This window comes from Lepisma saccharinum, chromosome 11 (assembly GCF_977018435.1).
Source record: "Lepisma saccharinum chromosome 11, izLepSacc3.1, whole genome shotgun sequence".
In the NCBI taxonomy this organism is placed as follows: domain Eukaryota; kingdom Metazoa; phylum Arthropoda; class Insecta; order Zygentoma; family Lepismatidae; genus Lepisma; species Lepisma saccharinum.
In genome coordinates this window covers 62652169-62675862 of record NC_139239.1, presented here as the reverse complement: position 1 = coordinate 62675862, position 23694 = coordinate 62652169, and the positions used below count along the sequence as shown (strand labels likewise).

At 35.9% G+C, this 23694-nt stretch overlaps 1 protein-coding gene across 2 annotated transcripts in view; it reads left to right on the top strand.

The window, feature by feature from the left end:
* Nucleotides 1–12672, top strand: part of LOC145994853 (high-affinity choline transporter 1-like) — a 73207-nt gene extending 60535 nt beyond the window's left edge. For both annotated transcript variants that reach the window (XM_083131247.1, XM_083131248.1), the window contains exons 9-12: nt 3978–4100; nt 7058–7161; nt 10153–10283; nt 11501–12672. In XM_083131247.1, the coding sequence (XP_082987373.1) occupies nt 3978–4100; nt 7058–7161; nt 10153–10283; nt 11501–11865 (723 nt within the window). In that variant the 3' untranslated portion in view covers nt 11866–12672. The remainder of the gene's footprint in view (nt 1–3977; nt 4101–7057; nt 7162–10152; nt 10284–11500) is intronic.
* Nucleotides 12673–23694: the final 11022 nt, after the last annotated feature.

The following is a 23694-nucleotide window of genomic DNA, read 5'->3' as shown; positions in this document are numbered from 1 at the left end:
AATATAATTGAAAACTCTTTCTTGATTAGACTAAGATGTCTTACTGTGGTAAAATAAGCATAAAATTGAAAAATAAAAGGGTAAAGCTTGACGAAACACACTTCGTGTGTACAAAATTTAATTCAAAACACATTTAAATTGTGTTATTTGAGTAAACTTGGAGAATAATCCAGTAAACTTGCAAAAAATCTCTCTCTCTTTCTGTCTATGTGTGTGTAGGGTGTGTGTGTGTGTGTGTGTGTGTGTGTGTGTGTGTGTGGGTGTGTGTGTGTGTGTGTGTATGTATGTCCAAGCACGTTCAAATCGTGTTATTTGAGTAAATATTAGGCTAAACTTGTGAAATAAACAGATAAAAATTGAAAACTCACACTTTGTGTGTCGGAAATGTAACTAAAATTCTTTTCTGAACAGATGAAATTGTGTTATTTGAGTAAAAATAGTTATAAACTTGTAAAATAATAAATTAAAAATTGAAAAAAATGTCTTTGTGAGTAAAATATAATAAAAAAATGTTTCCTGAATAGATAAAATTGCAGTGGCGTGCGGTGACATTTAAACTAGGGTACGCAACATGGGCCAACCGAAATGAATTATGAGGACCAGAACCCCCCTCCCCCTCCCTGGCTATCATGTTATTCAGAAAATAACTTTTTTCTTCAATTTTATAATTGGAAATTTCTCATCCTTGTATCAATATCCAAATGTAACGAGGTAAAATATATGTATGATATTTTATATTCGAAAATATATTCTGATAGCTACGTAGAGTCCAACAATTCAACTTTGATTATTTCCTTCATGCAGTGCGATGAACATTGAACGGGAACAGAATGGCTCAATCATTTTCCGTCCTTTCAAATTTCATGTAATAAATTTGATAAATCTCAGTATCCTCTACTATTTCACAACACCTTTCGCAGAGGAAACCAACGAATAAGGACAACAATAAAGTTTCACTGTTTTTCTACTCAGTCAATCACTCTGTAGAGATATTTTTTCTTCTTCTCAAAAATCAAAATGCCTAATATACTGCTTACCATCCTTCACAACTCCTGCCTGAAACAATTCTTGCAAATCATGAACAGACCTTCCATTTCGGATTGTTTACACTTTTTTCGTAAATTCTGAAAATCCCTTCTCCAGTATGTCATCAATAACTCCCGGTCCCCCTATTTTATCACTTCACAGCACCGACAAACAATAGAGATCCTGTAATGTAAATAATATGAACAAAACACTCGCTGCAAATTTCACACGACAGAAGAAAGCAAAAGTCAACCTCCCACGGTACGTTGTGTTCGGTCCGCTATGCCCGAAAACCACGCGTTCTTGTGGACGAATGAATCGGAGTTGCCAGTCGACAAAGTATTTTGTAGAAGGGAGATAATTAAGGACAAGTAGTAAATACGTCAGCATACATCCCAGAACACTTCAAAAGCTAAACTACCGTACATCACTTTGCAATGTGTGGCGGGAGGGGGGGGCTCATTCTAATCCCATTGTAAGCATTGTGTTTTATTATGTTTTCCTTTTATCATTCATTCATATCGTTGGGTCAACAATCAACACCCATGCTATGGAACTCAAAGGAAATGTTGATCCCGAAAGGAGATAAACAGATACTCTCATACTCTGAGAATTGTGAGAAACTTGCAAATTGTTCACATATTTTCCCCTCGACACAGTGACAGTCCATTCTGGTCCTCACCTCCCTATACGAAAAAAAAACAACTTGCTAGTGTAACTTTAACCTCACATAAATATTTTATATGTGATAGTTTACGCGTATATTAAATATGATCTTCCACCACTACATATTCTTGCCCTCCTGTCTGATTCCTGTATCACTTTTTATAATGTATTTTTATTGCAACCCAACAGTGATCTATCTACGCGTGGCTGCTAAATGCTAGTAAGCTAAGCATTCCAGAAAAAAAAATATGTTGACTACTGTCAACACTGCATACGCTGTCAAAATCTTGGGTACCCTCGATGCTTAGAACCTGGAAAGAAGTGGGAGAGAGGGTAAGCGCGGGCAGACCCAAACACGTGGTCGGGGCTGATATGAGCCAATGGGGTTACCTTCCGAATTTCTAGGGTACCAAGTAGAAGAAACAGCGTCTTTCTGAGAAAATCGGCAGGAACGCGGATCGGGTGGGTGCCGAAGTCACAATCGGGATCATTCGGGACTGCCTTCAGGAAGGCAGCAGCGTGTTCGTGCGGAAATCGGAATTTCTTGCAGTGGAACTGCTTTCGGAGCGATAATTGTTGAATTTTCATGTTCGGGGAAGACGAAAAAATGTTTATTTTTTCTTACTGTGTTGTGGGTACGCAGTGCGTACCTTGCGTATCCTGAATGCACGCCGCTGTAAAATTGCGTTATTTTGGTAAAATAATAAGTTAAAAGTTGACAAGACACACTTTGTGTGTCCAAAACTTGAAAAGTAAACAATTAAAAATTGAAGAACGCAGTTTGTGTGTTGAAAATATAATAAAAACTCTTGCTAGAATCGTTTAAATTGTGTTATTTGAGTAAAAATACATAAAAACTTGTAAAATATTTAACATAAAGTTAAGTTTGCTAAAAAAATAAACTCAATATTATGTTAAATAGCACACAGTAACATACATTTACTAACTAAATCAAAAATCAAAGGATCCTAGATTCGTTACCCCGTGATAAAAGCAAATAGTGAAAACTTTAGGCCACGTCCCAGATAGCTCTCCCTTCTTCTTAGTACAGATGAAAAAAACCTTACCCTTCGTTCTCCTTGTTCAAAGTAAAGTTCTCGCTCCAATCTAATTGGGTATTCAAAAATCCTTTTTCTTGTGTTCTCGGTAACCTTGGGCTACTTTGACAGAAACCTGTTCTGACAAGCAAGCGTTCTACCCTAAAAGCTACGCTACAGAATTCAGTTCCTTGGAGGCAACTCTGAGCGGAATATTAATTGGCGGCGGAAACCGGTTCTACAAGCGACGCATAGCTTCAGAGATTTGACCTACATCGCGCATTCTCAGACATCCTTTGTTCTAGTGTTCTAGAAAACCTTGGCCTACTTTGACAGAAACATGTTCTAGCATGCAAGCGACGCACAGTTTCAAAAAATTTGACCCTTGCTGCGCATTCCCAAACATCCTTTGTTGTCTGGTTCAATCCCTCCCCTGCCCTACGGCGTTGCATACCTTTCCCCTGTTCTTGCGTTCTGATTAACATTGGAAAAACCGGTTCTGATTGGTCAATCGGGTTCTTTCTTTGTTCTGGCGTTCTAACGTCATTTGACCTAGATCGCACATTCCCCAAAATCCTTTCTCGTCTACCTGCGCGGAGTTCACCGTCTCCTGTCTAGCGTGTCGTACCATCGTCTTTCATAACATAATAACATTATTACATTGTACACTATAAATATTACCGTTACATATCATGGGTTCGAGTACCGGGACCGTCCCAAATCGTAATTGGAGCTGTACCTACACCCATTACCACCCTTCATAGCGGTTCATACACCCTAAAAACTTATTTTCAATACTATAAACATTAATTATTATAGTTTCATACATTACATACTTTACAGTAATGAATATAAAATTATATGCATAACATTTAGCACCTCTAATTACCTTCTATATACATATTTTTCATAAAATAAATAATTATATATTCATAAAAGTTATAAATATGCAAATACATAAATATAAATTATCTAATGATATGCAAATTTATTCTAAATTATGCAAATGAGTTCTTAATTATATGCAAATAAATTCTAAATACGTGCAAACAAATTATGAATATTAAATACCGACCGGCCTTGGCGGGTCCCCATCTACTCTCCCTTTCTCCTCTTTCTCTCTCCCTCTTTCCATTTCTCCTCTTTCCATTCGCTCTTCCTCCTCTCGTCAGGCTTTCTCCATGCCACAGAATACCCTTGGACGGATCTATTTCTTTCTATTTATTTATTTATTTACTTTTATTCCAGTGGGTCTCCTTCTTTGGTCTGGGGGCAGTGTCTGCAGCCGTAATGTCTTCGGCAGATTCCAGTATTCTGGCCTCCAGCGCCATGTTTGCGAGGAACATATACAAACTGGCCATCAGGCCCAAGGTAAGCAATATCTGTGCAAATCCTCTCTCTTTAAAGCCAGCAAGTCCATAAATACTCTCTGGCAATTTTCACATTTCACTATAAATTGTGTGATTGTTATGCTACACTATTTATTGATTTCCAGAATTATTTGAATTTTAAATTTGTTGCACTGTACCGTGAAGGCATATAAGGTACTGTGAGGGTAGGGTTTTATGCATTCTCGATGTCGATCAGTAGTAGAGGTGATGTGATTATTATCACGGTCTGGTTTACTTAACTTCCTCCCCTTCCCCGAGTACATTGATGAGAGGCTGGGTAGGTCTCAGAACCACTTTTGCAGGGGCATCGACGGAAAAAATCCTATCTTTTCAACAGGATATCGAACCCAAGTTTCCCTACGAGGCAGTCAGATTTCTCTACTGGCCGGGCTATCGAACATCTATTATTATCACCACCATTATCATTATTGGTGTATTATTATTATTAAGGGGTACGTACTTTCCTTGATTTGAACACCCTTATATTCACTAACACACAACACTACGTGAAATATAAGGATTTTTAATAGTTTTTGCATACAACAATGGACGGAATGAGTAAACAAATTCGCATACCGTTTAAAATGAAAGAAGAGCCGACAGAGCCGGCTGTAGGGGGGACCAACTGGGGCACTTGCCCGAGGTCCCTCGCTTCATGGGGCCAGATAAAAATAATTGTTTGTGTTTTGTTTTTTTACTAGTTGATACTTGCTGGTGCTTCCAATTAAGCAACTAATCTGATTTTGCCTGATTTCGTGGCTTGTTTTGACATTCTTAAAAATATCCGAAATTAGTGAAATTATATTCTAAACAAAGCACCACATAAAAATCGCATTTCAATCCAAAGAAATATACACTACTCGTTTAATCATAGTAAAGTAAAAATACTATATATATATAATATTACATATTTACATCGTGTCATATTTCATGTGGTATCGTCAAAACTCGATGAAAAGATAACAAGTAGAGAATGTTATTGGATACAATTAACGATTCTCTCACTTTCCGTCCATTATTATATGCAAAACTATTAAAAATCTTATTTATATTTCAAATAGTGTTTTGTGTTAGGGTGTTTCAAATCAAGGAAACTTTCATAGGTTTCTCAAACTTATAATTAGATCTCGGAATTTAGGTTTTTAACCTATTTTTTTCTTTACAAGTATGTAAGAAATAATAAGTTATGGCAGCATTTCGTTAAAAAACGCAACGACTTATTAAGTTTTATAGGACCTAAAAAAACTATTTGCTTATTAGAACCTATTTAGGTATATGCACCCAAATCAAGCTTTTTTAGGTTTTTATATATTTTTAAAGGTTTTACAGGATTTTTATGTCACACAGAGGCATTTGCTTTGTTTGGTCACGAAAAAATTCAATAACGGACGTGTTTGAATCGTACTATCTGTCGATTTCCCTTCCTCCAAGTCCATGGTGATTTTTTAATGCTCAAATGTCTGGTGCCACTCAGTGGCGAAGCTTCTATGAGGCTTTTGAGGCTTAGCCTACCCAAAAAATGTTGAAATTAAAATGTAGAGGGGCCCTATGCCTCCTGTTTCTTCCAATGCCATATTTACGTGGTTTCGGGGTCAAATCCCCACTTCAATTTCCCCTCATCTTGACATTTGAGGGGGGCTTGCCCCATAAAACAGTTTTTTAGCTGCATCTCGTATTTCTTTCTTTGGACCTCTCTATACATCTGCCACGTTTCATGGAAATCGGAGGGACACAGGGGTCAGATCCCCACTTCAATTTGTCCTCATCTTGACATTAGAGGGGAGGTTTTGCCCCCTAGAACAGTTTTTTGGCCGAAACAAAAAAAACAACACGTATTTCTTCCTTTGAGCCCCTCTATACACCTGCCAAGTTTCATGGAAATTGTCAGTACAATTAGCCATTGAAAAAAATAAACTGGTTAAAGAACTTTCTATTGATAAAGGCTTCAAGGAAAGAGTAATTGATACTTTTGCGACCAACAAGAATAGACGCATGGATCTGCTGTATAAAAAAATATAAGCAGATTTTTCAGCAAACCCAGTATTTACGCCTTAGCTTCGCCACTGGTGCCACTGTTACAATCCAAAGTGTTCTGATCTGTGTGGTCTTGCTCAGTTTCGCGTCACTTCGGTGCTTTGTGGCATTCACACCTTCCAAACTAACATTTCGGCATTGATGTTTGCAGCACTGACTATGTTTCTGTTGAAATATAAGATGATTCTCACAGACAAAATTGCGGAGTTTGACTGTGGATAACATTTTTTTGCATAACTATACGACGAAGAGTGGATATTAATAGCAAATTTCCAATGGTAAGTTATGCCATCCCCGTAGGGTTAGGCAACACACATAACGTTATGCAAGATATAGGTGTCCCATTTTCATTGCCGGTGATACCTAATCAGCATTTTTTAGGAATTTTGAACTATTTTAAGTTTTTTGAACCTACTTCAAGATTTTTCAAGCCTAGCTTAAGATTTTTAGGACCTATTTTAAAATTTTTAGGACCTTTTTAGGATTTTGGGGACCTATTTTACGATTTTTAGAACCTATTTTACGATTTTTAGAACCTATTTTACGATTTTTAGAACCTATTTTACGATTTTTATAACATATTTTAGGATTTTTAGAACCTATTTTAGGATTTTTAGAACCTATTTTAGGATTTTTAGAACCTATTTTATGATTTTTAGAACCTATTTTACGATTTTTAGAACCTATTTTACGATTTTTAGAACCTATTTTAGGATTTTTAGAACCTATTTTAGGATTTTTAGAACCTATTTTATGATTTTTAGATCCTATTTAGGAACATAAAAGCACACTTTTCAGAACCTAAAAATCCGAGGTCTTATAATGTACACAAAAGATGGCGTCGTATTACATATATTATGTACCGATTATTATGCTAACTGATAGTGATTTTTCTATTTCCAGGCGTCTGAGAAGGAAGTGGTGTGGGTTCTTAGGATTGCCGTTGTAATTATTGCGTGCCTCGGATCGGCGGTTGCCCTCACAGTAAACAGCATTTACTATCTCTCGTAAGTAAATTTATTATTTTCTGTTTCTTGTAGCCTCATTTTTCTCTGGTATGTTGCGGGGCACACCCAGCATCCACAAAAGCCAAAATTAAAAGGCTAAGAGCTCTAAACCTTGCCCTCCTAATTTAACAACCATACAATTCCGCTTAGGTCTAACAATGTACGTGGGTGAATGAAAAAGTAAGTTACACCCCTCTGTAAATAACAAACAAAACAAATTAGAAAGAAAAAATCATTGGACGAAAACGCATGAACATTTAACTCTTTTCGACATAGTCACCAAGGTGTTCCTTGGTGTATCGTGTGACCAGTTTTTCGATTCCTTGTGTGTAAAAATTCCGTCCAATTTATTTGAACCACTTTGAGATTGCTCCCTGCACTTCCTCATATGACCCCCTAGGTCTTGTTTGAGAGGACCGAAAAGGTGGTAGGCACAGGGTGCCAAATCGGGACTATAGGGAGGGTGAGACCACACTTCCCATTTGAATTTCTGCAGTAAATCCTGTGTGACACCAGCTGTATGGAGGGTAGCATTGTCGTGAAGAAGAACAACCTCATCACTCAATCTTCCGGGCCGTCGATCATTAATGGCTTTTCTCAGCTTCTTTAAAGTCTCAAAGTATTGTTGTTCCTCGGGGCACAAACTCACTGTAAACAACGCCTTCGGAATTGAAGAAGATCATCAGCATGACCTTTCGAACCGTTGGACAGGTTTTGGCTTTTCTTGGTGGTGGCGAATCCTTGTGTCTCCATTCCATTGATGCCCTCTTTGTCTCGGGAATGTATTGGTGCACCCAGGACTCATCTCTTGTGATGATTTTGCTCAGAAACTGTGGACCATCCGTGGAATAACGCCGAAGAAATGACAGCGCAGCATGAAAACGTTGATTTTTATGCCCGTCGGTTAACAAGCGTGGCACCCAGCGAGAGCACAGTTTACGATAACCCATCTGATCACGAATCAGCATAGACGCACTACCGTAGGATATGTTCAGTCTACTTTCAATCTCTTTAATTTTCACGCGGCGGTTAGCAACAATGATTGCTTTCACACGTTCCGCGTTGTCGATAGTGTTCACAGTTGCAGGCTGCCCAACATGCAGTTCGTCGTTCACGTTCGATCTTCCCTCTTCGAACATCTGGCACCATTTTGCGATCATGGGGCGTGACATCGCGTTCTCACCATACACCTCGACAATTTGGCGATGGATTTGTGCCCACAAAAATCGGACGACGGAGCGCACCTCAATGTTGGACGCCACTTCAATACGACGCGCCATACTCACACTGTGACTACTCGCACACTAAACCAGCTGAAGCACGACTGCTTCTGGTGTGGGAAGACAATATCCCAGACAGTGTTGGCACCTAGCGTGATTATTTCATCTCTCTTAGTACAGGAACACAGGTCAGGTTTAACTTACTTTTTGATTCACCCTAGTATGTGTGGTTAGGCTAGTAGAGCCAGGTTTAAAGCTATTAGCCTTTAATTTTGGCGTTTTGTGGTTGCTGCGTGTTCCCCTCACCAGACCCAGTTTTCTCAACTGTTTAAGCGGGGTTTGTGTTTGAGGTTGGGGCAAATTTTGAAAAGAAATTACTTTTGTAGTCTACGCCAAGCTTTCCCAAACTTTTTCGTTTCACGGTACCCTTAGTGTTTCAAGATTTTTCCGCGGCGCCCAACTCATAATGTAGGCCTATTTAACCTTGCAACGCTCAGTTAGTGTGGTTAGGTTGCATGCCCAAAGTTAAAAAATAAACACATTTCAAATTCAGAAAGATTTTATGTGTAAAAGATGCTAAATATCATATCATTTCAGTGAAAATATTGGAACGTTTCGAGGCGCCCCTGTAAGCCAGCCAAGCGCCCAGGGCGTCGCAGCGCACACTTTGGGAACCGCTTTTCTACGCTACAATACAGGGTGTTTCGAACCTTTCATAATTACTGTGGACCACCATATACACATACAAACTCTGCCCCCTTTACTATAACCACAGGTAACTTTTCTGGCATGGCTACTGAGAGAGAGAGAGAGAGAGAGAGAGAGAGAGAGAGAGATTTGTTGAAGTCAACTTTATGCACAGGTAAGGTAATCGAGAATGGGTCAATTTTTTAATTGGGATTCGAACTAGCTTGTGACTCCACCGGGGGATTAAATCGGAAACCCCTTGATTACAGGAAGTAAGAGAGAAACCGAAATAGGGGGAACAAAGGAAGAAAAAAGAGAAAAACAAGAAATGGTAAATAGCGGAGGAAAGCGAGAAAGAGGAAGAAAAGGGAAGAGAGAACCGAGAGTAGAAATATAGGAATAAGAGGGAGAAAACGAGAGAGGGGAAACAGAAAGAATGGCATAGAACGAAATAAAGAAAGACAGAGAAACAAGAAAGGGGAATGAGGAGAAACGAAAAAGGGACATGGGAAAGAGGAAGAAAGATAGAGAGAAAGAAAGAGTAAAAAGGGGGGAAAGAGAAAAATATAGGAAGAAAGATATAGAAGAAAAAGAGAAAGACATAAGTATCAACTTGGAGAATATATTTCGTCCATCCTTGAACCCACCTGAGTGAAATCCCCTGGCGTCTATTTAGCGCCACCTTGTTCTTTTTTCGGTCTCCCTCTTTTTTAATTGGGCCACACTTTGCATTTTGATGTGATGTTACAATGTCAATGTCACTATCAAATTCAACATGTTCAGCCATGGAGGCAGTCATTTAGAAGCCGGTTCATAAAAGCTAGTAAATAGGAAAAGCGAAATTGTGAACATTGCTTAATTTAGTTTCTTTAATTTCGCTTTTCTGCCACTTTTGGCTAATCACGAAGATGAGAATGAGTAATGATATGATGAAATTGATGAATGGACAATCACAAAGAACGCCCAGGGCGGGATTCGAACCCGAGTCCCCTGGAGTCGTAGCACACTGTGATATCCACTATGCCAAGTCAAACCCATGCACTCATTATCAGGTTATGTATTTATATCTTTTCTTACTTTACAGGTACCTGTCTTCTGATTTAGTTTACGTCATCCTTTTCCCACAACTCGTCCTCGTATTGTACTGGAAGAATGGAGTTAACTCGTACGGGTGTCTAGCTTCTTACGGAATTGGGCTTTTGATGAGGATTCTAGGTGAGTATGGCGCAACAGTAAAGTGGTTGAGTGAGTACCAAGTTCTTCTGCTATAGTCTCTTGTATTAAAACCAAGAGTACTGAATAGGATAAAGCGACCCAGAAACTGGAGATACCAATTGAATATGAAGTTGCAGTCTCTATTGATCTGGTTATTTTACGTCACTATGCTTTCATGCTTTCACTTTTCGCTAATCGCGATGATGAGGATGAACGATGAAAGAAAAATCATAAACGCACATGAGCATGGCAGTGATTATTTCATCTCTCTTAGTACAGGAACACAGGTCAGGTGTAACTTACTTTTTGATTCACCCTAGTATATAGAACTTGCTCAAGATAGGGAAAGATGGAAGGCCTGTGTTGCTGCAGCCATGAACCTTCGGGTTTAAGAAGGCTAGAGAGTTAGTTAGTTAGTTAGTTACATGAGCATGGCACAACAGAAGTCTCACAGAGGATTATTCTGGCTGTATAGACGCCAAACCTCGTTAGTCTGCAAGAATGCAGTCTAGGGTATACTTCTTGGAAGTGAGGTTGACACTCGACTCCCTTCTATAACGGTACCCCCAGTCGTAGTGTGAGATGCATAAGTATTAACATACAACTTTGTTTTACGCAAAGTTACGTTCAAGAAATAAAATATGCCACAAACCTCTATATATAGGATATATAGAATATAAACCTATATATTAATAAAACTCCATATCTCAAAAACACCTAGCACATTATGATAAAAATAATTGACAATAGTGATACACAGTTTGCCTGTTAATAGTTGTGCATCTCATTGCACCAAACATTTCTGCTATTCGATTGATTGATTGAGTTTGTGCTTTAAGTTCACTTTATGGACAGTAAGGGAACTGGACCTACAGTTTAAAGTGGAATCCGAACCACTGTGCAATGTGCCGACACAGGGTAAAGGCGGCCGGAGCGTGGTGCTGATCACATCACCTCCAAAATGATAGAGAGCGATAATGTGCGTTAATAGCACGGGGCTACATGCACGGGGAACTTTACTTTTCCCTTACTTCATTTGTTGCACTATGATATATCTAGTACGAATTGTAAGTGTTGCACTGTATTACATGCATATTAAACTCCCTTCGCTACACTCCACAATGCAGTTCTGAAACCCAATCAAAGTAGCATCTTACGCCGATGCTTTTCTATTTCAAATCATCAACATCTTCTAATTTCCACTTGTTGTTTTTCAGGTGGCGAGAAAGGTATAGGATTGACCCCAACAATCAAATATCCACTCTACGATTATGAAACGGACACTCAGAAATTTCCATTTCGCACCCTGTCAATGTTGTGCGCATTGTTCTCCCATATGATTGTGTCAAGTGTCACCAGGTGGCTCTTCGAGCGTGGCGTGTTGGATGTCGACAAGTACGATGTCTTGGACTGCTTTTCTCATTTAAAGCAGAGGTCAATTAATGGAGATCTTCAAATGAAATATCCAGGAACGGCGAATCCCGGATTTGACAGTAGAAGTGAACAAATCGATGTAAAATCGAGAAAGGACCGTCTAACAACAGAAAACGTTAGTGATGCCAATGATATAACAAAGTTTTGATAAGTGGGTAACGCAAGAGAACAAATGTTGAAGCTAGTGATTTCTGTCCCTCTTTTCGGAACTTTTGCACATTGTGACCTGCAACCGTTCATAGGAGAGAAAAGGATGTAAGGTTATACTGAAATGTTACTAAATTTTATGCACATTTTCTATTTTTATAATGAAGTGTTATTCAGCGTTGTTGAGAGAATATCAATAATTTAACTGAATACCAGAGACTGTTAAAAATATGTAATAAATGCAGAAATATATAAAACTTGCAAGTGCTTGCCACCAGCATATTTAAAACATTGAAAGTTTTTTATGCTATGTTTTTCTGTTTACGTAAGTATTGATAATATTTATGAAACCTTAACAATATTTTTAGTGAAATTGTTTAAATTATCAATTTTGTCTTTTAACCTGTGAATTCTTATTGTAGTAATATTACACTGTTCAATAATGAACAATTTGTTAAACTATTCAGATGTTCATCCCATCTAATAACAGATAATTCCAATCATTGTCTCAAAACCATATCTTCTGTTCTTACATACATTTCGATATTGAGAAATGCATTTATTAACAATAAAAAGTGTATATATTTACATGATGTGTTTTCTACTATTCAATATACTCGAATGTGAGAAAAATGTATGAATGTGTGAATTTTTCAAATACCATTTGTTCCTATGAAACGTATACATCAATTCCAACAAGAAATTTTTATTCATTTGTTAATTAAATGAAGTTACTAAAATAATTTTAAAGGCCTTTTCTTACAGAAGGATAATGGCAAGAAAGTCAGTATTATGTTATTGTAAGATATTTTTTTGTAACATTAAATCTCTTTTCTATGAAATGTGTAGTCTCTTATACCCTTCTCATTGACTCAGTTACTAAGAGCGTTACCATTGGTGGAGTAGAGGGGGCCGTGGCCTACCTTGCTCTACTTTAAATTACAAAATTGTCATTTTCGATTTGTATAAAAAGAAGTTAACAATTTGCAATCAGTAATAGCTACTGCTAGAATTCACGATGTAAAGATTCACCTCCTCTCTGGTTAATTTATATAATATCCAAATTGTTTGAAAGAAATGACTTGAATCCCCCTCCGCTGGAAATATTTCAGTTGTCATACTGCCTATATTCACAATCTAAGTTTACTTTTTCAAAATTTAAATGATAAATACATTTCACAAAAATAAACTTTGTAACTTGAATGAATATTTTGCTTAAATAACCTAATATTTAAGCAAAATGTTGATACTCGTGCAATGTACATTGCTTTTAAAAAAAAGGGTCTGTTGTAGGATATTGAAGGGCGTTATGCGCTCTAGGGAAAATACGTTTTAAGTAATAGTATGGGCGTGCTAGGGTGAAATTAACGTAATTAGGTATAAAGCGTTAAAACAGTTTTGGCCAGAGTCGTGGTGTAATGGTCAACATAACGTCCTGCAAAGCATTGTGGTTTTATTTTCTCCACAACTGGGAGAATACGCTCTGAGCTCTTAATGCTGTATTCATAACTTAGGCGATGTCTTTATCAGTGAGAACGTCGTAACAACTGAAAATGAATGTAATTGTGTGATTGAAGACTTGTTGATGGTTTAAGTACACTGGATGTTCTTTTACTGCTTAAATTTCGTGGTAAGAGTGTAAAATTATTTATGAAACTGGCTGTAGTAAGGGACCCGGTGAATCACCCAGTGAGAAATGGTGCAAAGCAGTGGCGTCTCGTCGCCTCAAATTTGGCCGAGGCTTATTTTTTAAAGAATTTATACCATTCACATGAATTACAAAAGAAACAGGTATTGCTGTGAAACGTACCTTTCTACGAACGTTGGTTCTCATTTAAACAACAACTGTGCTCTCCTGTTCTTCTGCTCAGCAAATTTTGTAATTATTTTTTCATTGAAGCCCTCTAAGTAGTGTAATATACCCTATTACTGGGGCGAGAAAGGATGAGGTCTTGCCTGTACTAAAATTAGGCTAAGATGCCTATAAAAGCTTATTGCTCAAGTGTCCTCCTCTATCAAATCTAAGATTTTTGTACAAGAAAAGTTTTTGAGAAAAGATGACCCCCCTCTTAGATTGATTTGGCTACACCTGTATCTGTTAGATTGTTATTCATAAGCTTGTTAAAAATATGTCTTTTTTGACACTGTTTTGGCTTCACTTAAAACTAATCCAATAAGCTCTTAAGAGCTTTTTGATTACACAGTAGTACACTCTAATATAATCTTAAATACTTGTTCAAAATATTTTTGTACTATTATGTTAATATGTTGACCTGGAATGTCCTGAATATTTTAATTTAGGACCAGGCTCAACTTATATATCTAATACTAAGACAATGCATTGTGCAGAGGTCTTCTAGAATTGCTCTGTTTGGTTTCGCGTGGGTATTTTTTGTCCTAAATTTATTATATACAATTTCTTGGGGTTCAAATCAAAATTCTATACTTAATAAATGACAGGTTGTAAAAAGTAATAACCCACACGCATAAAGATAGAATAAGTATTGATCCACAGAAGCAGTGACCTACAAAATCACTGACCTAGCACAATTGCATGTCTGTACGGGCATAGAAAGGCAATGACCTAATAGCGTGTGTTATGTATCGATCTTGTATATCGCTGTATCTACCAAACAGAGAAAACTCAGCAAAATAAAAATACCCACGCGAAACCAAACAGAGAAACTCAGCAAAATAAAAATACCTACGCGCTGTATCTGCCAAACAGAGAGACTCAGCAAAATAAAAATACCTACGCGAAACCAAACAGAGCGACTCAACAAAAATAAAAATACCTACGCAAAACCAAACAGAGCGACTAAACAAAAATAAAAATACCTACGCAAAACCAAACAGAGCGACTCAACAAAAATAAAAATACCTACGCGAAACCAATCAGAGAAACTCAACAAAAATAAAAATCCTTACGCGAAACCAAACAGAGAAACTCAACAAATTAAAAATACCCACACACTAAATATATACACTAAGTAAGCAAAACATATTGCTAAACCCAATTGATATTTTATATTAAATATAGAGTTTTAATTTAAACCCCAAGAAATCTGATATAATAAACTAATAATAAAAAATATTGACATATTAAGTATACAAAGCATATTATTAAATACAATTAATATTTTATATTAAGTATAAAGTTTTAATTTAAACCTCAAGAAATTTTATATAATAAAGTAATAACAAAAATGCCAAATAAAAAATATTGTAATCAATGCAATAAAAATATATCTAGCCCTAATTGGGCTAGGCACCAAAAGAATTTTGATCCAAAAAAATATAGAAGTGTTCTATATATACAAAAATGCCAAATCAAAAATATTGTAATCAATGCAATAAAAATATATCTAGCCCTAATTGGGCTAGGCACCAAAAGAATTTTGATCCAAAAAAATATAGAACACTTCTATATTTTTTTGGATCAAAATTCTTTTGGTGCCTAGCCCAATTAGGGCTAGATATATTTTTATTGCATTGATTACAATATTTTTTATTTGGCATTTTTGTTATTACTTTATTATATAAAATTTGTAACACTTACAAAAATATGCCCAAAATGCCATAGAAAATATAACATGGAATATTTCTTATATAAACATAAAAATACTTGTTATGTACAACCATCTACATCTTCATCTGGTCTAAAAAGAAAACTTGAAACACCTATTAATCATAAACCAACAAAAAAGCCACGCTATGCACTTATTCATAGCAGTTTTAATAACCAACTAAAAGATTACCGTTTTATATCAAAGCCAAAATGTGATATTAAGAATTTTTTGAACAAAATAAATCCTGATATGCGAGCTATTCTAAATGTACAAAATGCCTCTTATAAACTATCTTTCAAATTATTTACACAATATAAGAAACCAAATGGCACAAAATTTACACAGCCTCACATAACAGAAACTGTAGCTATATATTCAAATACAAATTTAGACAAAATAATAAGCAGGTTGATAGAGCAATTGAATATTAAACATTCTGAGTTTGCTGCTAAAGAATCAGGATGGAGTTTATGTGGAACTCCACACAAGTAATATATTAATATTTCTGAATTTAGCCCACTACAAGGTTCTACATATCTGCCATTACCTGCCAATATCAAAAACAAAAAAGCCGTGGTTAACATAGAAAATAATGATGAGAAATGCTTTTTGTGGTGTATTTTAGCTGCTTTGTTTCCAGTTTTAAATAATCCAGAAAGAATAAGTTATTATAAACAATATGAACATAATTTTGATGACGCTATGGAGGGCTTAGAATATCCAATGTCTGTTCAGAATATTGATAAATTTGAAAAAAAGGCCAGAGATATCAATGGTAAACCATTATATATTAATGTATTTATTTGTTCTACTGGTGCTGGGAATTGCTTGATAGAACCTCTCAGAATTAGTACACTTGATGATCATTTTGCTATTCCGATTGATTTGCTTTCAATTGAGAGGGATGGCACATACCATTATACTCTAATACACAATCTTGAAGCTTTAGTAAGAAAACAAATAAATAAATCTAATACAATATTTAAGTTGTGCCGAAGATGTTTAACTGTATTTCATGGTAAAAAAAATAGTAAATGGGGTTAGTGAAGTGAATACAGAAATTGCTAAAAACAAGTTAGTTGAACATTTAAAATATTGTGGGAATCATAAACCTGTTCATATGGTTATGCCTAATCCAAATGAAAATGCCAAATTCAAAAAATTTGAAGCTTTGTTAGAACACCCAGCATATATAGTTTGTGATTTTGAATCAAACCTCAAACCCCTTGCATTCTCCAGCCCAGATCCTGATGAATCTTCAATTACATCATACCAGTTACATGAACCTTCTAGTTTTTGTTATATAGTTATACAGAATGGTGTTGCTAGTAAACCACACTTATATATGGGACCAGATACTATCAAAGAATTTGCACATAGAATAGAAAATGAGTGCCATGAAATAGCATCTAATATCTTATTAAAATCAAAACCTATGATGCCTTTAACAAAAAATCAGATTCAAAATTTTAACAATACAGAAAAATGTCCGGTATGTGATTTTAAATTTTCAGATACAAATATCAAGGTAAAACACCATTCTCATACAAATGGTAAATTCTTAATGGCTCTGTGTAATAGTTGTAATATTAAGATCCAGAGACCAAAATTTGTCCCAATATTTTGTCACGGGGCATCCAATTATGATTTTCATCATCTGATCAGGTACGAGGGGTTTGACAAGCAGAATTTAAATATTTTAGCAGAAAATGATGAGAAATATATAGCTATTAGCAAAATAATTAAAGTTAATGGTGTTCCTATTCACTTAAGATTTCTTGATTCATACAGAATTCTGTCGGCTAGCTTGGCTACTCTGGTCAGTCAATTATCTGATGATCAATTTAAAATTACTTGTGATATGTTTCTAAATCAGGACTCGAAATTGATTAGGCGAAAAGGTGTATACCCATATGATTATGTTACAGATTTTTCTAAATTTGATGAGTGTGCTTTGCCACCAAAACAAGAGTTCTACAGTAAACTCAGGGCATCCGAAATCACTGATTTTGATTATCACCATGCTCAGTTGATGTGGACCAATTTAAAATGCCAGACACTTGGTGATTATCATAAAGCATACTTAAAACTTGATGTAACTCTCTTAGCCGATATACTTAAGGCATTTAGAAAATCTTAAATAGAAAATTATAAGCTGGATCCAATTTATTTCTACAGTGCTCCAGGCCTAGCATGGTCTCCAATGTTTTTGAATACTAAAATGCAATTGAATTTAATCCAAGATCAAGATATGTATCTGTTTATGGAACAATGTATAAGAGGAGGCATGGTGCAATGTTCTCAAAGATATGCCAGAGCTAATAACAAATATATTCCCAATTATGATCCATCACGGCCATCAAATTATATACTTTATGTGGATGCAAACAGCTTTTATGGTCATGCTATGATGGATAAACTGCCATATGCAGGGCTTGAGTGGGTTGAAAATTTTAGTATTGAAAATCTTCAGGATTTTGATGACAGTAACTATGGCCTGTTCTTAGAGGTTGATCTGACAATTCCTGATAATTTACACAACAAGTTTTCTGATCTGCCCCCAATTTCTGAGGTTAAGTGGTCTCCCGGCTCTAAACAAAAGAAGCTAATGATGACTCTGGAGCCAAAACAGGGTTATGTAATATATTACAAGAACCTTCAGTTTCTGATGCATCACGGAGTTAAAGTAACCAATGTTGGCAAAGTCTTGAGGTTCAGGCACTCAAGATGGTTGAAGCCATATATTGATACGAACACCGAGCTTCGAACATCTGCAGTAAAACTTTGTTTAAATTAATGGTCAATTCAGTGTATGGCAAAACTATAGAAAATGTTAGAAAGCATAGTGATGTTAAATTAGTTACCGACCCCAGCCGGAGCAAAAAATTGGTGGCAAAGCCTAATTTCAATTATAGAAGAATTTATGATGAAAATATGACACTTTTTAATATGAAAAAACAAAGATTAAGTTTGATAAACCTATTTATGTAGGGGCTGTGATATTAGAATTGGCCAAATTACGTATGTTAAAGCTTTATTATGATGTGTTGAAACCTTTTTATAATAATAGTATAAAACTGATGTACAAGGACACAGATAGTTTTATTCTTGATATTCAAACAGAAGATGTTTATAAAGATATATCACAGCTTGAATTGTTTAAATATTTTGATACTAGTGAACATTCAAAAATTCAACCCCACAACAAAAAGGTACCTGGCAAGTTAAAAGATGAGACCCTTGGCGATGTTATTGTAGAATTTGCTGGGTTAAGGGCCAAGATGTATAGTTTTGAAACATGTAGTGGTGCTGTTGCCAAAAAAGCCAAGGGAATTGGTAGAGATACTGTAGACAAAGAGCTCAGATTTGAAGATTACAAAAATTGTCTCAAGTCACAGAGTTTAATCAGAACATCAGAACGCAGAATCCAGAGTGTGGATCACTTGTTGACTACAAATGATGTAAGAAAAATAGCTCTAGACCCACATGATGATAAGAGATGCATTTTATCATGTGGCATACATACTCTACCATGGGGGCATTGTTATTTGATAAGTGGCAATCAATGCCCAATCACAAAGCATGATTTAAAATAAATAAACATGCCAATGAATTTATTTGGATTCAAAAAACAAGCTATTATGGACTTGCCAACACCAGCACCTTCTCCTGATATAATATCTAAACTAAGTGGTTTGTTAATTATTCATCTAAATAGCATACTTACAGATGTTGATGATAAAACAGGTAAAACATTATACATATTTAACAATAATTTAAACCATTACCAATTGCCTATAGGTAGTCAATTACAATTTATTACAACTCCCGAGAATTATTTACAACTAAAGAATTTGTCTGGGTTGATGATGTCAGGAAACTTGTAGATAGGTTGCTGGTCATAGCTGGTGAAGGAAATGCTGGTAACCACAATTTTTACAATGAAAAGGTTGGAATTATGGACATGATAAGCACCAAATTGTCTAATTTTATAGTGAATGACACTAAGGGGATTGGATATTTTAAAAAATTATTAATACTCTACCACCTAAATTTTGGAATATCTCTGAGGGTCGGGGGCTGGTTAATGACATTATAAACAAGCTGCCATTTGAGCTACACATACCAGGCTATCAGTATTGTGGTCCCGGTACAAAACTAGACCATAGACTAAACAGAGGTGACCCTGGTGTTAATCCCGTAGATGCTGCTTGTAGAGACCATGACATAGCATACAATACACATGACAATCTTGACAAGCGACAAGTGGCAGACAAAAAATTAGAAGAGGCTGCATTTGGTAGATTTGTAAGCAAAGATGCTTCTTTGGGTGAGAGAATAGCAGCATTGGGGACCACCATAGCTATGAACACCAAACAAAAACTGGGGTGGGGGTTGTAATAGATTAAATAAATTAGCTACAATTTAATTGAACTAGTTAATCCCAGAATATGTATATAATAAACCAACAATGAAGGCCAAGGCTGTTATGTATCAGATACCTTATGCAGGTCTTAAATCTCTTAAAACTATTGATAGTCTTCTAACCAAAAAGCAGCGCAAGAAGAAAAGTTCTTGTCTTGCCAAAGGACATGGTATGAAATTATTACTTAGTACCCCCCAATTAAGAAAATTACAGCAATCTAGAAAAAAATTGCATACAGGGGGCTTTATATTTAGTATCCCAGCTATTTTAGCAGCACTTGGTGCAGTTGGCAGCTTAGGTGGGGGGTCGGCTGCCATAGCAAAAACAGTAACAGATGCCAAAAAGAATAAGGCAGAATTAGATGAACAAAAGCGCCATAATCTGGCTATGGAAAAACAAGGCAAAGGTCTTAAGAGAGTTATAAATAAGTTTAAAAAAAACAAGAGCCGCTTACCAACCAAGATATTGAAGCTTTAATTAAGCCACTGGGCATCAAACATTTTAGAGGTGTATATATGTCTGATTCTTTACCAGAACAACCACTCAAAAAAGAGTGTTGCATAGTCAATTTGGATAAATACAAAAATCAGGGCACTCACTGGATCTGTTATCTTAAATATTTAAACAATGAGGCATTTGTGTTTGATTCATTTGGAGGTATTCCACCTGAGAATTTAGTAAAATATCTAAAATCAACTAATCTTTATTACAATAATGCCCGTGTTCAAAACTTCAAAGATGTTAATTGTGGACATCTGTGTTTATCTGTTCTTAGATATCTGTCTCAAATAAATAAACCATCAATTGAAAATTTTCAAAAAGCTTTGTGGTATCTAAAACATCATGGGAGTATTCCATCTTACCAGTCAAAATTCAATATTGAAACTCAGACTACATGATGATATAGTATATCCCAAAACAATAGCTCTTAGAGCATTCTATGGCATGTACTTAATCCCCAATATTACACACCACAACAACACAATTGCAGTTGGTGATCAAAAAATTGTCATCACTCCAGGGCAGTATAATCTGTCTACTCTAAATGCTCAGTTACCCAGAGGTATAGTGTTAACTCAAAATTCTGTCACTCACAGAGTAGAGATTGTGTCTGCTACAGAAATAGTGGATCTGGGTACTATAGGAGAGCTGTTAGGCTTCGAGAACAACACAAAACTTGAACCAGCCATCAAACACACTGCTATTAATATTCCTAAATTCTTAGCCATAGAGACTCTGAATATTCACTGTAATGTGGCCGAGGGTATGATTACCAAATCAGATGGCATAGGCACTCACAAACAAACTGGCATCATTGCAACATTCAAACCTAACTCTGAATTTATGGAGCCAATCATCTACACTCCATCACCAACATTATATTTTCCTGTGTGTCATAATAGAATAGATTATATTGAGTTGATGGTCACTAATGAAAAAGAAGAATTAGTTGATTTTGCTGGAGCCACAACAACTGCTATCATAGAAATTAATATTTAAATAAAAATACATACAAAAATAAATAAATAAATAAATAAAATGGAAAATATTGAGAGTTATGAGCTACAATCATTCCCCCCAAACCGGAGGACTTTTGCAAATTTAAATCAAGCCAACACAGAGATTGAGGTTGACCTTGATGTAGGAGATGGCTTTATACACCCTCACAGAGCAGACCTATACATCAAATTTGATGTTGTAAAGCTCGATGGTACAGATTATCCAGCTAACTCAAATATAAGACTGGTAGACAATTTTGTGCCACATCTATTCTCTGAAATTGAGATCAGAAAACATGGTGTTGTTATAAACAGAGTAGACTACCCTGGTATTACCTCTACAGCTTTGGCAACACTAAAATTATCCAAAACCGAGGCTTCTTACTACAAAATAGGTGGATTTGAGGCTGGTGATAAAATAATATCTAAGAGCCACACAGTACTGTTTCCTATGCGCCTGTTGCCAGGATTCTTCTCAGATTACAAAGACATTATGTGGAAGGGTGGTTTAAGAATTACATTTAGAAGAGCTGCCAATGATAATAATGCTTTGATGAGGTACAGTACATTAAATTCTACTGGGGCAGCTGTGCCTAATACTCTACCTGATGAAGGCAAATGCCTTATTCAGACTATGGAGCTAAGAATTCCAGTAGTTGAATATGAAGCTAGTTATGCTCTTAAATACAAAGCAGATATACTAAAAAAATCCACAGGTGCCTTTACAATTTTATACATATCAGTGTGTCCAGAAGCCTGCCACTGGTAGCTATTATGAATTTGATGCTACAAACTCATTCTCCAGTATACAATATGACATGCCAGATTTTGTGGTGGTACTGTTTCAGACTGGAAGAAACAATAATCAAGAAAAAAATTCAAGTAAATTTGATAGCTGCAACATCAAGAACATATATCTTAAAAATGGCAGAAATGAGGTGTTTCCTAGAGAAAATTATAATTTAAACATGTCCAAGGATGATTTTCTTAAATTATATGAAGCATTTACAGCATACCTAAGAGTTACAATTGGGAATACTGACATGTATTACTCACCAGAAAAATTCAAAACACAGAGACCCCTGTTTGTCATCAACACCTCAAACAGAAAACAGGTTGTGGTTAATGACAGAACAAATATTAAAATTATCTGTGAATTCCATGATACACTCCCTGATGACACCATATGTAGTGTTATTCTTATAGGTGAAAAATCATATGTTTATGATGTAAGAAATGAGAGAGTCACAGAGCAATTCTAGAAGACCTCTGCACAATGCATTGTCTTAGTATTAGATATATAAGTTGAGCCTGGTCCTAAATTAAAATATTCAGGACATTCCAGGTCAACATATTAACATAATAGTACAAAAATATTTTGAACAAGTATTTAAGATTATATTAGAGTGTACTACTGTGTAATCAAAAAGCTCTTAAGAGCTTATTGGATTAGTTTTAAGTGAAGCCAAAACAGTGTCAAAAAAGACATATTTTTAACAAGCTTATGAATAACAATCTAACAGATACAGGTGTAGCCAAATCAATCTAAGAGGGGGGTCATCTTTTCTCAAAAACGTTTCTTGTACAAAAATCTTAAATTTGATAGAGGAGGACACTTGAGCAATAAGCTTTTATAGGCATCTTAGCCTAATTTTAGTACAGGCTAGACCTCATCCTTTCTCGCCCCAGTAATAGGGTATATTACACTACTCCTCTATGTTTGCAATGTATTCTTTCTCTATTGTAAGCACTGCCAAGGCATTGAGTCTGTCTTGTCCCATTGCATTTCTTAAGCAGGTTTTAATACGCTTCAATGTGCTGAAACATCGTTCACATTCAGCTGTTGCCACTGGAGTTGTTAAAACTATGTTTGTCATTTTTACTGTTTCTGAAAAGGTATCCTGTAAATCATTTTCAATGAAAAACGAATGAAATGTACTGATAGAGTTTATGTTTTTAAACTCTTCACTACAATAAAGAACACGAAGTTCACTCTTTTGTTTTCACTCTTCTATGAAGGGATAATATTTGGCACAATTCTTACACGAATCATCGAGAAAATCAGACTTCCTCCAGTCATTGAATTTTGCAGGGTCAACTAAACTGAAACACTCCAAATGTTCAGTTGCCCCAAATCTCTCTTCGCCTTGATGAATAATTATATCGCAGCACTCAATAGCGCATGCTGTTTTGTTAACACTGCTTTTTTCTTTTCTTCGAGATGTTACACAGAACAGAACTATCATCTGAAGAGTTGGCCAGTTCATTCCTAATATCACTGATGTCAGCAAGAAATTTGCGAAGATGTTCCTTTACGTGTACCATTGTTGTAATTT